This window comes from Aquarana catesbeiana, linkage group LG09 (assembly GCF_042186555.1).
Source record: "Aquarana catesbeiana isolate 2022-GZ linkage group LG09, ASM4218655v1, whole genome shotgun sequence".
In the NCBI taxonomy this organism is placed as follows: Eukaryota; Metazoa; Chordata; class Amphibia; order Anura; family Ranidae; genus Aquarana; species Aquarana catesbeiana.
Window position 1 is genome coordinate 169,144,477 of NC_133332.1, and position 15,366 is coordinate 169,159,842.

At 44.5% G+C, this 15,366-nt stretch overlaps 1 protein-coding gene across 4 annotated transcripts in view; it reads right to left on the reverse strand.

Moving 5' to 3' along the window:
* LOC141108129 (phosphatidylinositol-binding clathrin assembly protein-like) overlaps positions 1–15,366 on the reverse strand; it is a 147,957-nt gene that overhangs the window by 19,921 nt on the left and 112,670 nt on the right. For 3 of the 4 annotated variants that reach the window (XM_073599400.1, XM_073599399.1, XM_073599398.1), the window contains exons 17-18: positions 12,488–12,608; positions 10,263–10,286 (exon numbers count right to left, since the gene is read on the reverse strand). In XM_073599400.1, the coding sequence (XP_073455501.1) occupies positions 10,263–10,286; positions 12,488–12,608 (145 nt within the window). The remainder of the gene's footprint in view (positions 1–10,262; positions 10,287–12,487; positions 12,609–15,366) is intronic. The other variant, XM_073599401.1, reaches the window with a different exon arrangement.

Below are 15,366 nucleotides of genomic sequence, written 5' to 3' on the forward strand. Positions count from 1 at the left end.
TTTTATTTTTTGCTAAACAAATAAAAAAAGACAGAAAATTTAGAAAAAAAAAATAAAAGTTTTGCTTTTGTTTCTGTTATAAAATTTTGTAAATAAGTAAGTTTTCTCTTTCACTGATAGGCAATGATAAGGCGGCACTGATGAGGCGGCACCAATGAGCGGGCACTAATATGAAGCACTGATGGGCATTGATAGGCGGCACTGATGGGCACTCATGGGTGGCACTGATGGGCACTGAAAGGCTGCAAAGATGGGTTCTTATGGGTGGCACTGCTGGGCATTGACACGTGGCACTGATAGGCATCCCTGGTGGCACTGGCAGTGGTAGGCATTGTGAGTGGGCACTGATTGGCAGCTGCCTAGGCACAAATTAGTATTTCCCTGGGGGTCTAGGGGTGGCATACCTGGTGGTCCAGTGTGGATGGGCATCCTGGTGGTCCTGGGCGGCATGATTGTGGTCCTGGGTGGGATCCGAGGGGGGGCTGTGCTGATAAACAATCAGCACAGACCCCCCGTCAGGAGAGCAGCCGATTGGCTCTCCTCTACTCGCGTCTGTCAGACATGAGTGAGGAAAAGCCGATCACCGGCTCTTCCTATTTACATCGTGATCAGCCGTGAATGGACACGGCTGATCACGTGGTAAAGAGTCTCCGTCAGAGACTCTTTACCTAGATCGGAGTTGCGGTGTGTCAGTCTGATTGCCGCAATGCGCGCTCCCGCCTTAATATCCTGAGGACGTCATATGATGCCCAGTCAGGACATTGAAACCACTTAGCTGCCGTCATTCTGCTATATGGCGGGCGGCAAGTAATTAAATGCCTAAAACACGTATCAATGGGTACATATGAAAAATATAATAAAATATGATCGTTCATTACATAAAACCATATCATTATAATATTATACTACATTATAAAATTCATAAAACAAGTCAGATCGTTCTCAAACGAATAAAATTTCATTTATAAAATATCCCCTAAAAATCTATAAAAATCAATCATCACTAATAACAATTTAAATCTAACGCAACGTTCATTCCTCTCGGATTAAGGGCATCGGTTAAATAAATCTGCTTTGTTTTGCATTTGGAAAATTCCCTTACCCTATTACTTCCCCTCCAATCTGGGTGCATTTTTGTTAACCACTTTATCTCCAAAGGATTGTCCCTTTCTGTAAATAAATATTGGATTTTCTGAAATGAATTTCGTTAAAATTTTATCAGTGCTCAATAACTCCCAATATTTTTAAAAAATCACTTCCACCTCTTTATACTGTGCATGATAGGCGCTTATAAAGCCCCATTCATGCTTAGTGTCCTTTTGCTTGATTTTATAAAATAAAGCAACCACTCTGGGGTACTTTATGCATCTCATTTATAGACTTATCTAGGACTATAGTATCATAACCCTTCTCAACAAAATGCTTTTATAGGACCTGAGCTTGTATTGCATAGTGACCATCTTGTGTGCAATTCCTCCTAACTCTTGTAAATTGGCCCTTAGGTATATTTTTTTAGCCAAGCCATATCGAATGGTGTCCACTGTGGATTGACAAATAACTGTTTTGATCCGTCGACTTGAAAAAACATTTGGTCACCAGTTGGCGATTAATGAGCATCACTGAGACATCAAGATAATTACTGTATTTAGTGGCGTATAACACTCATTTTTTCACCATGAAAATCGGGTGCAAATAGCACGTGTGTGTTATACGCCAATACTTCAATTTTAGCTGCCTCGGAGGGGACAGGGAGGGGGGCGGGATGAGTGCGGTCAGATTACATAGAGTGAGAATCTCCTGTTTTTACTTGGCGGTTTCTGTAATAGGAATTTCCGTGTCCTTGGCCGCCATTGGACCCTGTTCTGTCTATCATAGGAGAGTCTCACTGTATGTAAACTGTAGGCGCTCATCCTGCCCCTCTCCCTGTCCCCTCTAGGCTGCAGATGGGCATCGATCAGGCTGCAATGATGGCAAAGGTGAGGCTGCTGCATTGATGGCAATGGTGAGGCTGCAGATGGGCACTGACCCTTATTTTGCTTCAAAGTTCCATATTTAAAATTTAAGTTTTTTTCCTGAAACCTCCCCCTTAAATGAATGTGCGTGTTATACGCCTGTGCGTGTTATACGCAGATAAATACGGGTAATTGTTTTCCGACTCCATTGGCACTCTAATTTGATACTATTATCATTGGTATTAGGATCATTAAATGTTTCTAGAGAGGATTCTGAACCCACCCATATGAAGAAGAGGTCATCAATAAATATCTTGTAGAACAAAAGTTCTTTTGCGTTATACATAGGATTTATCTTTATTGTAGCACACTGGGGCTGTTTGATTATGGACCTTCCTTTTTGACATACACAAGGGCATTTTGCTGAAGTGTCACTTATTGGAGACTCTGGAGCAGCTGTGCTCTGTTTTCAATCTTGTTTACAAGGCTTTATCAGCCTTCAACAATACACTTTGATTCAACCAAAAAGGTAAATTATACTCTTAGCCCTTTATGATAGCTACCCCTTTGTGCTTGTATGGGTAATATATCAACAATATGTTTTCTTTTAACATTTAGACTTTGGTTAGTGTATTCCACATATAGCCCCTCTGTTGACCATTACGTTCGGGAGGTCCTAGGCGGGTGAGACATATCAAGTTACCCTTGAATGTGAACCACTGGGTTTTCAATTTCTACGTTACTTCTCTTCAATTTTCGATTGGCTGGGTAAGCGTGTCCCACTTATGATGGTTTAACTCTTTGACTGTACGGATAATTTGTTCACAAATGTGGGCATATTTGACAATATATACAATATGATTATTATAATTGATTGTTTGAACTTTTTGGTTAATTAACATTTTGTCAGAGACATCTGTTTGAATTATATGATTACTTCTTCTTTTTGTATGCAATAAGTATTTGTTTATTTCTTTTGTTTGCCCTTTTTTTGCTTGTTTTCTTTATTTTAGATAGCATATGTACTGTATGTGCTGTTTCTGAGTCATCTGATTTGTATATTTTTTCTTTTTCATCTATAGTATGCCACATATGTACCAAAAACTCCAGATGAAGCTCACGAATTGAGCGAAACATGTTGAGTGGTATTCATTGAGTGGTTTTGTCAAATCTCCTGTCTTAATTGATTGATTCAGATTGATAGATTGGCTGTTTTTAACCTTTTGATGATATTTTTGTAAGAATAAATGTTTGAATAAAAGATTCATTTTACATAGTTTAGATTTTGCATACATTATTTTATTTGTATTTACTTGATACTGTAAGCACCTTTAAAGTCCCTGGGGCAAGTTTACCCCAATCCCTTTACCTTCGTATCTCTACTGGAAGCAGACTCAATTGCCTAGACGAGAGGCATGGACCCGGAAGGTGAAGGAGATTAAGGAAGCGGAAAAATTGGCGGCAACCTGCAATGGCACTAGGGAACGTTTCAACACTATTTGGGCCCCTTGGCTAAAACACACCTCTGACCCGAAGAATATTTCTTACAGCCTGGATGTCACCCTATTAGAGCTTGCCGAGCCCCCCCCCCTTAAAGGAAGTCTTGTTCAGCATAGCTCATCCTCTTAGGTCTCTACCCTAGACCTGACAGGACCACCATTTTCCATACACTTCACTCTTTTGCAGAGCTGATCTTTGGATGTGAGCAATTACCCGCATTTTTCTCTTCCTTCCCTTTTCTCTCATTTTTCAGGTCTTATTTTTGGGCTTTTATGTGATGTTTTGGATTCGCACATGTTTACCTAGACCATGCTACCTGGTGGCAATTAGTTATTTTACCATCACTAGGTTCACTTCTTACAAGGGTTAGCGCTCCTTCTCCTTTCTGTAATGAAGACGGGGGTTCATAATGGCGCCTTCTTCCTGCTTGTCCATGGGCTAGATACTGGCCGGAGAAGGAGGTTCTTCACACCCCCCCCACTAAGGACATGCAGGATAGAGCCTCTGCTGGACCTGGAAACCTAGAATGGCCACTCATTCCTGGAGGCAATACATACCCGCCTAAACACACCTCTATTAGCCTAGGTAGCCTCAGTGCCAGCCATGTAGTTTATCCCTTTATGGGAAAGGTCAGTTTTGCATTGGTAAGATGGCTCACGACCTACTGCTGCTTGTATTCATCGGTGTAATTGATTCATGCCTTCCAGTATGTTGGTGACGAAGTTCATTATGTGTATCCTCTTTATTTTATTTTTTGTCATAAAGATTACATTAAAAAAAAAAAAAGGAAACCGGAAGGGGCCATCCCCAAACTGTTCCCACAAACTTGGAAGCATTAAATTGTCCTGTCTTGGTATGCTGACGCCTTAAGAGTTCCCTTCACTGGAACGAAGGGGCCAAGCCCAACCCCCGAAAAACTCCACACCATAATCCCCCCCTTTACCAAATGATTTGGACCAGTGCACAAAGCAAGGTCCATAAAGACACAGACGAGCGAGTTTGGGGTGGAGGAACTTGATTGGCCTGCACAGAGTCATGACCTCAACCCGCTAGAACACTTTCGGGATGAATTAGAATAGACACTGCGAGCCAGGCCTTCTCGGCCAACATCAGTGCCTGACCTTACAAATGCGCTTCGGGAAGAATGGTCAAACATTCCCATAGACACACTCCTAAACCTTGTGGACAGCCTTCCCAGAAGAGTTGAAGCTGTTATTGCTGCAAAGGGTGGGACAACTCAATATTGAACACTATGGACTGGGATGCCATTAAAGTTCATGTGCGGTGGCTACGCACGGCATGTGATAGGACGTGTCTGAGCTAGCTCCACTGGGAATCCTGCACAATCCTGCTCAAAGCACCGCCATCCTTAGCTGCACCGACCCAGGACTACCCACATTTGCTCCCGTGGCTAATCCGCTACATCCGGCTGGGTGTATTACTGCACCACCACGTCCAGGAGAGGAGCAGGGCCTAAGCTTCTATCTGACACACCCGGCCATGATGGCGGCCTCCCGCCACGTTCAGCAAAAGAGGCAGCACTACGATTGTTTGGCAGGGGCTCTGCCCTGAAAGATCTAGCATCCCTCCAGCAGCTGGATTCTGGGGAAGAACACAGCGAGCCAGAGATGGGATCCCTGGATGGCGTCCCCAGGCTTCTGGATGATACCCAGGCCGCATCGCATAGGAATACCAGGCCTCAGGCCTTCAATATGGCGGCGATGTCCCAGCAAGACAGAGCTGACCCCAAGCCTACATTAAGGGACAAACTTACAGCGGTGACTACATGTAGCTCATCTATCGCAGACCTCACAGGGGAGGTGAAGGGAATGAAAGTTGAGATATCCCTGGTCAGGCAGGACATGCAGAAGTTGCGGGAGCGCACATCTGCCCTGGAGGAACGCCTCAGCACATTAAAGGATGAACGGCAACCCCTGCAAAGAGATGTTAAACACATACAGTCCGTGGCCTCAGCTAACGCAGGCCGTTTGGAGGACATGGAGAATAGTTTATGTAGAAACAATATTCGCACAGTGGATGTCCCTGAAAGGGCAGAGGGTAAGAACCTGGTGGCCTTCATAGAAGCATGGCTCACAAACACCTTCGGCCATTTTTCACCTATGTTTGCTGTGGAGAGGGCGCACAGGGTCCCTTGCAAGGCGCCCACCACAGGGTGCCCTGCCAAGGCCCTTCTTGTTTCGCTTACTAAATTATAAAGCCCGGGACGCCATATTGAGTAAGGTCAGGGCTGCTGGTGCACTAAAAGTTGATAGTGCCAAGGTCTCCCTATTTCCAGATTTTTCAGCGGAAGTTTAGAGACAAAGATCCAAGTTTATGGTTATTAAAAAGAGGCTGCGCGCTCTCAATGTCCAATATTTTATGCTCTATCCTGCAAAGCTGAAAGTTATCGCCAATGGCAACTCACACTTCTTTGATAATCCTACGGCTGCAATGCACTGACTTCACAGGGAGGAATCGCATCTGGCACAGCAACCACCCTAGGAATACTGGGAAGTTCACAGCCCATTACATCCACTTCAAAGGTGCTTTTGCTGACCCCTAGAAAACCAGCGGGGATGGCTCATGCAGTCTGACATCCCTATATCACACAGAGTTTTGTTTGGTTTGTTTTCTCTGTGTCCTGTTTTTCTGGCACAAGTTGTATTAGCCTCACAACTGCTATTAAGCCCCCACAAGATGGCCCTGCAAGGACTGATCCCCCTATGAGTTTGGGGGTGTTATATTGTTTTCTTCTGGGCCCAGTTGGCCGAAGAATGTACAGACTTATACCTCACCAATGTGCCGCTTTCTCTCTCTCTCCCCTTGACGCTTATCTCTCCACAGAAGATCCATTTGATGTCTTCGAAATTGCTGGCCATGTTCCAAACATCCACTAGGTGGTACAAGAACACTTTCCCTAACCGTATGGTAATGTTGCTGTACTCAGGCACATTTTATATGTACCTCAACTTAAAGGGGTGTTCCACCCAAAAAACAAAACAGAAAAAAAAAAAAAACACATTTGGAAAAATGTTTTTTTTAAACTCACCTCTAAATGGCTGTTGCTAGGGAGTCCCTCGTAGTCTGTCTCCTTCAGTGCCTGGGCTGGTGACATCACTTCCCCTCGGCGCAGGAAGGGCTCAGCTCTGCCCCCTCCCTCTTGTCAATCATCTGGGACACATTACAGGTCCCAGATGACTGAGCGGCCAATCACGGCGCGCGGCACCGCTCGCGCATGCGCAGTGAGTGCCGACACAGTTACAATGCCGGTGCCGCCAAACGGAGGGGGAGACGAGCGGGGCTTCTATCCCCTGCATCGCTGGACCCTGGGACAGGTAAGTGTCCGATTATTAAAAGTCAGCAGCTGCAGTATTTTTAATTTTTTTTTCTTTTAAGATGGGAACTCCTCTTTAAGGTTTGCTCTGAATGCTGTGGTAATTAAGCTATGGGGAGGGGATCTATTGGCCTCCTCTCTTAGGTGCCATTTCTAATGGCTGATGTAGCTACTACGGGCCTACTGCTCCTATCATGCAATGTAAGAGGCATGGGGGACAAGGTTAAGAGAAACGCAATATTTAAATATTTTGGTAGGCTGCAATCACATCTAATCTGTCTCCAAGAGACGCACTTACAGTCCGACTCTGTCCACCTTCTGCGCTCCCGCAAATACCCAACACAATTCCATTCTACACATTCCTCCTATTCCAGGGGGGGATGGTCAGTGTACTGATCTCTGCCACTATCTCATTTGAGTGCATTCAACAGCGGGTGGACAGAGAGGGCAAATATGTCTTCTTATTGTGTAAGCTAAATGGGTTCACGTGTATCACTGCAGCAATGTATATCCCTCTGCAGTTTTCAGCGGCCCCCCTCAGGAACCTAGCTCAGTTTATGGCATGGTTCCCGGATGTGCCGGTGCTAGCCCTCGGTGACTTTAACAAAACCCTGGACTCACGTCTGGACAGGTTGCCTTTGACACCTAGACCGGCTAGACCTACCACAGGAAGGATGGCTTTTGCCTCCTTGCTCTCTGAATTGGGGCTTCATGATGTGTGGCGAGAGAGGCATACTGAGGACAGATGCTACTCGGCTACACATGGACTCTCCCGCATTGACCTAGGGCTGGGAAACGGTACACTTATGCAGCGGGTAAGGGACTCAGCGTATGAGCCATGTCTCCTGTCTGATCACTCCCCATTTTGGATACGGCTGGATGCTACTGCCTCCACGGGCCGCCCATTGTGAAGAGTGAATCCCTTTTGGCTGACCCTATTCCCATCTCCTGATGGGGTTTTGGGTGCACTGAGTGAGTTCATACAATTTAATAGATGGTCTGCCAGTGCAGCGGTGGTTTGGGACTTGCGCAAGGCATTCCTGAGGGGCTGCCTTATTAGAGAAATCACGGGCATCAAGAACCGTTCTAGGGAATGGGAGGATAGAGTGCGGGACGAAATGAGGAAGAGAGAACAGGCGTTGGTTACGGATCCCTCCCAATCCAATAATAAGGCTTGGACTGAGGCGCAATCTCTGTATAATTCCACTCTAATGTCCACAGCAGAGAAGAGGAGATACTTCCTCCAACAGAGCTATTTCGAGGAGGGGGATAACTCAGGCCAACTCCTGGCTCTAGTAGCTAGGGAACAACGGGTCCACCGTGATCAGTCTGGGTTTATTCCTACCCAGTTTACAGCCGATAATATTCGGCATCTGTTTGTAAACCTGCAGATCCCGGTGGATAACCCTGGGGGTAGGGCCATTTTGTCACTGGATGCCAGCAGGCACAAGCCAAATTGCCAGCAGGGACAAGTCAAATTGCCATAGCACACAGCTTTAGATACTTGGGGGTAGTGGTGTCCCCAAACCCGACAGATTATCTTCGCTTGAACTTGGCCCACTACTAGACAGAAAATTAAATGTAATAGTTGGTGTAAGATTCCCTTGTCGGTGGTGGGACGAGTGAATATAATAAAAATGGTATGGGCACCACAACTCTTATAATTGTTCCACAATTCACCTATGTGGATTTTGAACAAATGGCTCAAACGCATAGATTCTTTAATGCGAGACCTAATATGGAAGAAGAAAAAAAAAAAGCTAGGATCAGCTTGACCACTCTACAATATGGAAAGGATAGGGAAGGACTGGCTGCACCACACCCTTAAATGTATTTTATAGCCTCACAAATCCAACAGATGGCGGGGTGGGAAAGGGATGCAGGTGATGACCGCATAATTAACCTGATAACTATGTCTAACCCATCACTGAAGGCAGCCTCTCATATAGAGATGGACTTGCCCAGCATTCCACGCTCTACCCCCACAAATGACCTCCTTAGAAAGGTGTGGAAGGAATTTCAGAAAGCTTTGGGGCTTAAGGGCCCACTGCCCTTTAACCCTTTGTGGAATAACCCTAGATATCCAGAGCTTCATGAACCACAGGGGTTCTCCTTCTGGAAAGAGGGGGGGGGGGATCTGGTACTTCCCACAGCTATATGAAGGGACAGTGCTGAAAACGTATGAACAATTATGTAAGGTATTCCAATTAGTTTCAATGGGCTTCTATAAATACCTCCAACTTAGACATGCTCTGTGGGCACAGCAACAGACCTATTCTCTAGCTGTATCAACATCTCCTCTGCTGATGGATGTCCTCCAGGCTGAGGCCCGGAAGGGACTTATATCTAAGTTATATGCGGAATTGTTGTCCTCTGTTCAGGATTATGCCTCTCTCAAATGTAGAAGTGGGTAGAAGATATTGGAGATATAGATGGGGATCAGTGGGACATGGCGCTGGAGTCAATACCTGAGGTATTCGTTTCAGCCTCTCATAAACTGTCACAATTATTTATCTTACACAGAGCCTATAGAACACCAATGCAACTCCATAGTTGGGGAAGTAGAGACTCTCCCCTGTGTCCAAAATGCAAAGTACATCAGGGTGACTTCATACATTTGCTCTGGAGGTGCCCGAAACTCCGCCGATATTGGGCGGAGGTATCCCAATGCATATCCAGACTAGCTCAGATTCCTGAACCCCCTGGTGTACTTGCTCGGGGCAATGGATGTGGAAATGTATCCGAAAGGAGTGTATTATTTGATCACTAGGCTGATGTATCTAGCCAGGAAACTTATAGCGAGGTACTGGATGGCATCTGCGGTCCCCACAGGGAAACAGTGGATTGCATATGTTAACTCTTTACTTCTCAGGGAGCATTTGGCTTACACCCGCAGGAAGGCTGTTAAAAAATTTGATCTCATTTTGCAGCCATGGCTGGATGACCCTAGCCTTGCCCCACCACAACTGGTAATAGACAGACTCCTTCTGTAGAGGCTAATCGCTGATGTGGGGGGGGGGGGGGGTGAGAGAGAGAGGTAGAAAACACAGGTGTAGTCACATTCAAAGGTTATGCACTAGACTCTGCTTTATCCGTAGGTTGAAGAACTGTCTAATAATGTTATCTTATAATGAGTTGAAAGAGCTGGTTGGTGTTTTGGGTTGGGGGGGGGGTAAAAGAAAATATATGGTCTGCTATTGTTCAGACACTATGGATGCTCGAAAAGATATGTTCTGAAAATAAACTGTTTTTATTTTCTTACTGCAGTAATTGCATGTATCATATGAGCAATTGATCAATAAACAAATTTTGATTAAAAAAAAAAGTTCATGTGCATGTAAAGGCAGGCATCCCGAGAGAGAGAGAAAGAAAATACAATTTTAAATTGCAGCAGAAAGAATGAAGGCAAATGTTAAAAAAATAGTGGAGAAAACTATGTAACAATCTAACAATATCACAGGATGAGCAAAACTTACATATCCAGGATAGTGGACTCCATTCTGTGATGACATAATTAAAACAAAAACACAAATCACCAAACACTAATACATACTAAAATGATTTCATATATACATAAAGTTTTTTGGGTTTTTTTTGTCCATATCAAAATACTGAAAACTTTCATAGAAAGTATCCCAAGTACAAATGACCAACAGCTTTATACCGTACAGATGCAGAATGACTACTACTACATCCAGTATGGGCAATATGTTGGTACAGGAAGGGAGGCTCCCATTCATTACCGGTGAACAAAAGTATTCAATATGTCCAGTATATTCACCTTTCGCCATAGATGTGAACTGTGGCCCCATTCTGCACATGCCAAAGCATAACAATGTACAAGATGCTTAAACATATCCCTTTAGCCCCTGTTTACACCGGTGCCGCTTTGAAATCATGTTACTTCATTACAATTCCAAAACCGCACATCAGTGTGATTTGCATTGCTGATTTAATTGTGGGTTGCGACTTCATACAACATGCAAATGGCAATGAAATTGGCAAATAGTAGTGCAGGAACCTTTTTCTGAGTCGCGGCAATTTGAATAGTTCCATTGCCGACAATGGGGTGCGACTTGACATGCAATTTGGAGCCGTCAAATCGCACTTGTGTGAACGGGGGCTTAATGTTACAAAATGGAGACCGATCAGGTGGTTATAATGAAGGTGGGTCCTGCCCATGGCAGTGCATTTGTGGAAAGACTTGGTAAAGCTTACAGCATTACATAAACATCTTCAGAACAGAAATAAGTAATAATTTGTATTTAAGTTTGCTAAAATCCTTGTAATGTATAGAACACACCTGGATGGAAGCAATTTTATCTTAACAAAACTTGAGTTTCACTTTCATCCTCGTTAAAATGTATGCAATTGTGGAGAAACATCCAATTTTTCCTTGTTATTAAAGTATTTGTTAACCTGTCACTGCAAGCCCCTCTATTAGAGGCTGGCACAGCACACTATGTATGTTGTTTTAAAAAACGAGCGTTGTAAATACTAAAATATGAGCAGTCTTCAGGCCGATCACATAACTCGCGGACGCTTTACAGCTCTGATGGATGGCTTCTGTGGGAGGGGCCGTAATCTCCCTCTGACGTCAACCTGGGTCACTTCAGGCCGGTCACGAGTTACATGACCGGCCTGAAGACAGCTCAAAATCGGTATTTAGAACACTTGTTTTTGAAAAAAACAACTTACATAGTGTTCTATGCCAGCGGCGGGGACAGATGCAGAGACAGAGCCAACAGGCAGGAAGGAGGGGGGTGAGGGGAGAGAGGAGAGCAGAGGGGACAGCAGCGTATGATGCAGAGACGCACTCTGACCATGGTGGTCAGGGCTCAGCAGCCCTGATTTTCATGGTCAGCGCAGACAGGGCATACAGGAAGTGGCAGATTCAGGGAGGGTTTTTTTACAGTTTAGAGGGGGGCAAATTACACGGCACATGCACTGCTCAGTGTAATCTGCTTTAAGGGACCAGGATCTGTATTTTTTTTTTTTGGGGGGGGGTTAAACACTTTAATAAATCAGCCCCAAAAGCGGTTTCAAGCCCACTTGAGAGCAGTCAAGGTTCTAAGAGCTACCTGACTGTTTCCAAAGGAAAAACAATGCTAATCATCTCAGTCTTCAAGCAGCCTACAGCAGCTGATGAGGAGAATCTATCCATTATTATATATGTGCTCAAACTTTGGAGGCTCTTAAAATTTATAGTTAGGACTGCAGTACACTAGGGTGCGTTGAAGTGGCCCTGCAGCTTACGCATATATTTGCAAATGTGTGCAAACTACACCCTTGTTTTTAATGTGAAGGCCAGTTGTAGGTTGGGGTGGTTGCCATTTGTTGTATCCAACACTAATGACACGAAGGATTTTAGTGCCAGCTGTGACATAGGCGGAAGCAGAGAGGGAGTACTTGAAAAATGAGTATCAGGGGTTTAGGGGGCAATTTACAAAAGGTACAGCCACTTTACCCAGAAGGGAAAATGTGGCAGTGTCTCTTTAAAGACATTAGTCTTCCATAAATTTCAAGTCTACGCATTTCTTTAAAGAAAAAAAGTTGTCCCAACTGAGTAAAAAAAAAAAAAAAACTACAAATTAGAATTAACAAACTAAACCCTATATAAATGGCACAAAAGCCCACAAAAATAGTCAAAAACTTCTAAAATGTGAAACCTTCTATGTAATGTCCAAAACGTATAACTTACCACTTGTGACACAGGAGCTACAGGGGCAGTGTTCCATGTCGTGGAAGTGCTTGTTCTGGCTTGCCAGTTTGTCCCACCAGTAAGTTTCTTCTCAGTAGGCTGATTCCACTGCATATCAGATCTAAAAGACCAGTAACAAAATACTTCAACTCTCTTCTATATTATTCAGGGTGAAAATATCAAACATCACATAATCCAGCCTTTAAAACTCGCCCGCTCGCATTTGACAAGTGAAAATATGTAGGAGTGGGAGTATGGACAGGGCTGTGCTGTCCTAAGAACTTATAGCCAGTGCCCCCCCGCTGCGCACAGACTCACAGCGTGGGCATTTTAATAGGAACAGTCAGCCGCCTTGGACCGCCTCTCTCCACCTCCCTCTTGCCGCACATCCCTGCCCCACACAGGCTTGTAGCATGGGCATTTAAATACCAACAGTCAGCCGCCTGGGTCCGCCCCTCTCGACCTTTCCCCGTGGCTGCAGGAGAATGGTAACTATGACAGTGTGCTGTGATTGGAAGCAGTAAATGTGCTTGAGGGGGTTGTAGACATTGAATTGGGGATTGAACAAGATGTGTGCATACCTGTGCCTCCAATTCCACCCCCCCAATCTATGATACCGTATGGTTGGGGAGGGAGGGGGGTGAAGCGTGTTGGAATTGGAGCCACAGGTATCATGGATTGGAGGGTGGGGGGGTGGGATGGGAGTCAAAGGAATGATGGATTGGGGGGGGGGGTTGGCATAGGTATGGTCAGCCCTCAAAATTTCCACTCGCCTGCCTAAATTTTGCGAGTGGAAAAAACTTGAGGGCGAGTGTAGAGCTGCCTTGAAGGGGGAGGGGGGGTTGGGCGAGTGCTGCCGGATCACACAGAGCTGGGATCTCCCGTTGTGACACAGCTTGGATTTGAATTGCCCGGCAAAGTCTCGCCTCCTATGATAGACAGCACACTGGTCCAATACCGGGAAATTTAAGTAGAGTGACGTCTATCATAGGAGGCAGGACTTCGTTTGACTGCGGCTGCCGGGCAATTTAAATCCAAGCTGTGTCACAGGGGGGAGATCCCCACTCTGTGTGATCCGGCGGCACTCCTCTCTAATCGCCAGCACTGGTGAGGCTGCATTGATGGGGTGGCACTAATATGCTGCACAGATGGGCACTGATAGGCTGCACTGATAAAGTTGTTAATTATTTTTGTAACTTAATTCTGCATAAAACAGAAAAAGGATACTCCTGCACCATCACTAAAGGTGAAGATAAAAATAAATAGTGCAACTGTTGCAAACACCCAAAGGTGAATCTGGGACCAAGAATTGGACAATATCTGTGAATGGTGCTGCGCTGTTGTAAACAAAATATTAAAACTAAAAAAAATAAGTGTAATACTTTGTTTACAACAGCGCAGCACCATTCACAGATATTGTTTAATTCTGCATAAAACATTTAACAGTGTAATTTCATGAGATAATTTATGAGGGCTTGTTCAGGGGCGGAATTAGGGGTTGGGCGGGGCAACTGGTGATGAGTAACTCTTAAGAGAAGTAAAGGGTTTTTAATTTTTTTTTGAGAATCATACTTACCTAGGTGGATGCAGCATTTGTCCCCGGCACCTCTAATACTGAGAACCGAGCAAACACCGCCGATTTTTCTGTGTTCAGAGAGCTGGTGACTGTCAGTCACAGCTCTCTGCTCTGCCCCCTCCTTACTCACTGGTGCGCTAGACTGTGGAGGGGATGGAGTGGGCGTTTTCATACTCTCACTGAGAGCCTGAGCCAGGTGTCAGTCCTGGCATGTGGGAAGATCCAGACTTTTGGGTACCTGTTTTTTGTATGGCTGAGTATTAACATTGAAGGATCATTTATCATCTCATCAGTGAACCTGCCATCCTGCAACATTCCTTGGATATTGCTACAAGCCTTTACTGACTCCCAGACTGAAAGGCAGGGTGTCATTGTGGTTTGGTAAGTGGGGACACGTGGGGGTGCCTTGGTGCACCTGAAAATTTTTCTGCAACATTTTCTCTGCACTTTCCACACACCAGATGTTTTTACACACTATTTGTGAAGCACCTTCATAGTTTTGTATGGACTTTATGTTTTTGTTATCACTAACTATGGGTTTTTGTTTGTGAGCACTGTATTTATATATTTTACCACTATGTTTAAGTGTCTAGCACTTTGTGTATAGCGGCTTCATTCAATAATTTTTTACCACCCATTTTTTTAACACCCATTATAAAAAAAATTTTTTCACACCATCAGTGCGAGTTTATATATTTAGTTCATATATTTTCCCAGGATCCAGACTTTGTCGCGATGACGCGATGCATGGACTGGGGTGCATGACGGTGACTTCAGCAGAGAATGGACTTCAGCACGCTCTCTGTGGAAATCGGGTTGCACTCTTGTGATCCATAGGAGGAGCACAGCCAAACGATCTTTGGCTGGACTTCTCCATTAAGGCCTAGCTAGTAGCTCAGGATTTGACATTTTTTATCAATCCCACTTTACTGAATTCATACAAACAAGTATGCAGACACAGTGAAGGAAAAAAGTATTTGATCCCTGCTGATTTTGTACGTTTGCCCGCTGACAAAGAAATGATCAGTCTATAATTTTAATGATAGGTTTATTTTAACAGTGAGAGACAGCATAACAAAAATATCCAGAAAAATGCATTTCGAAAAAGTTATAAATTGATTTGCATTTTAATGAGTGAAATAAGTATTTGACCCCTTTGCAAAACATGACTTAGTACTTGGTGGCAAAATCCTTGTCAGCAATCAGAGGTTTCTTGTAGTTGGGCACCAAGCTTTGCAGATCCTCTCCAAGTCATTAAGGTTTGGAGGCTGATGTTTGTTAACTCGAACCTTCAGCTCCCTCC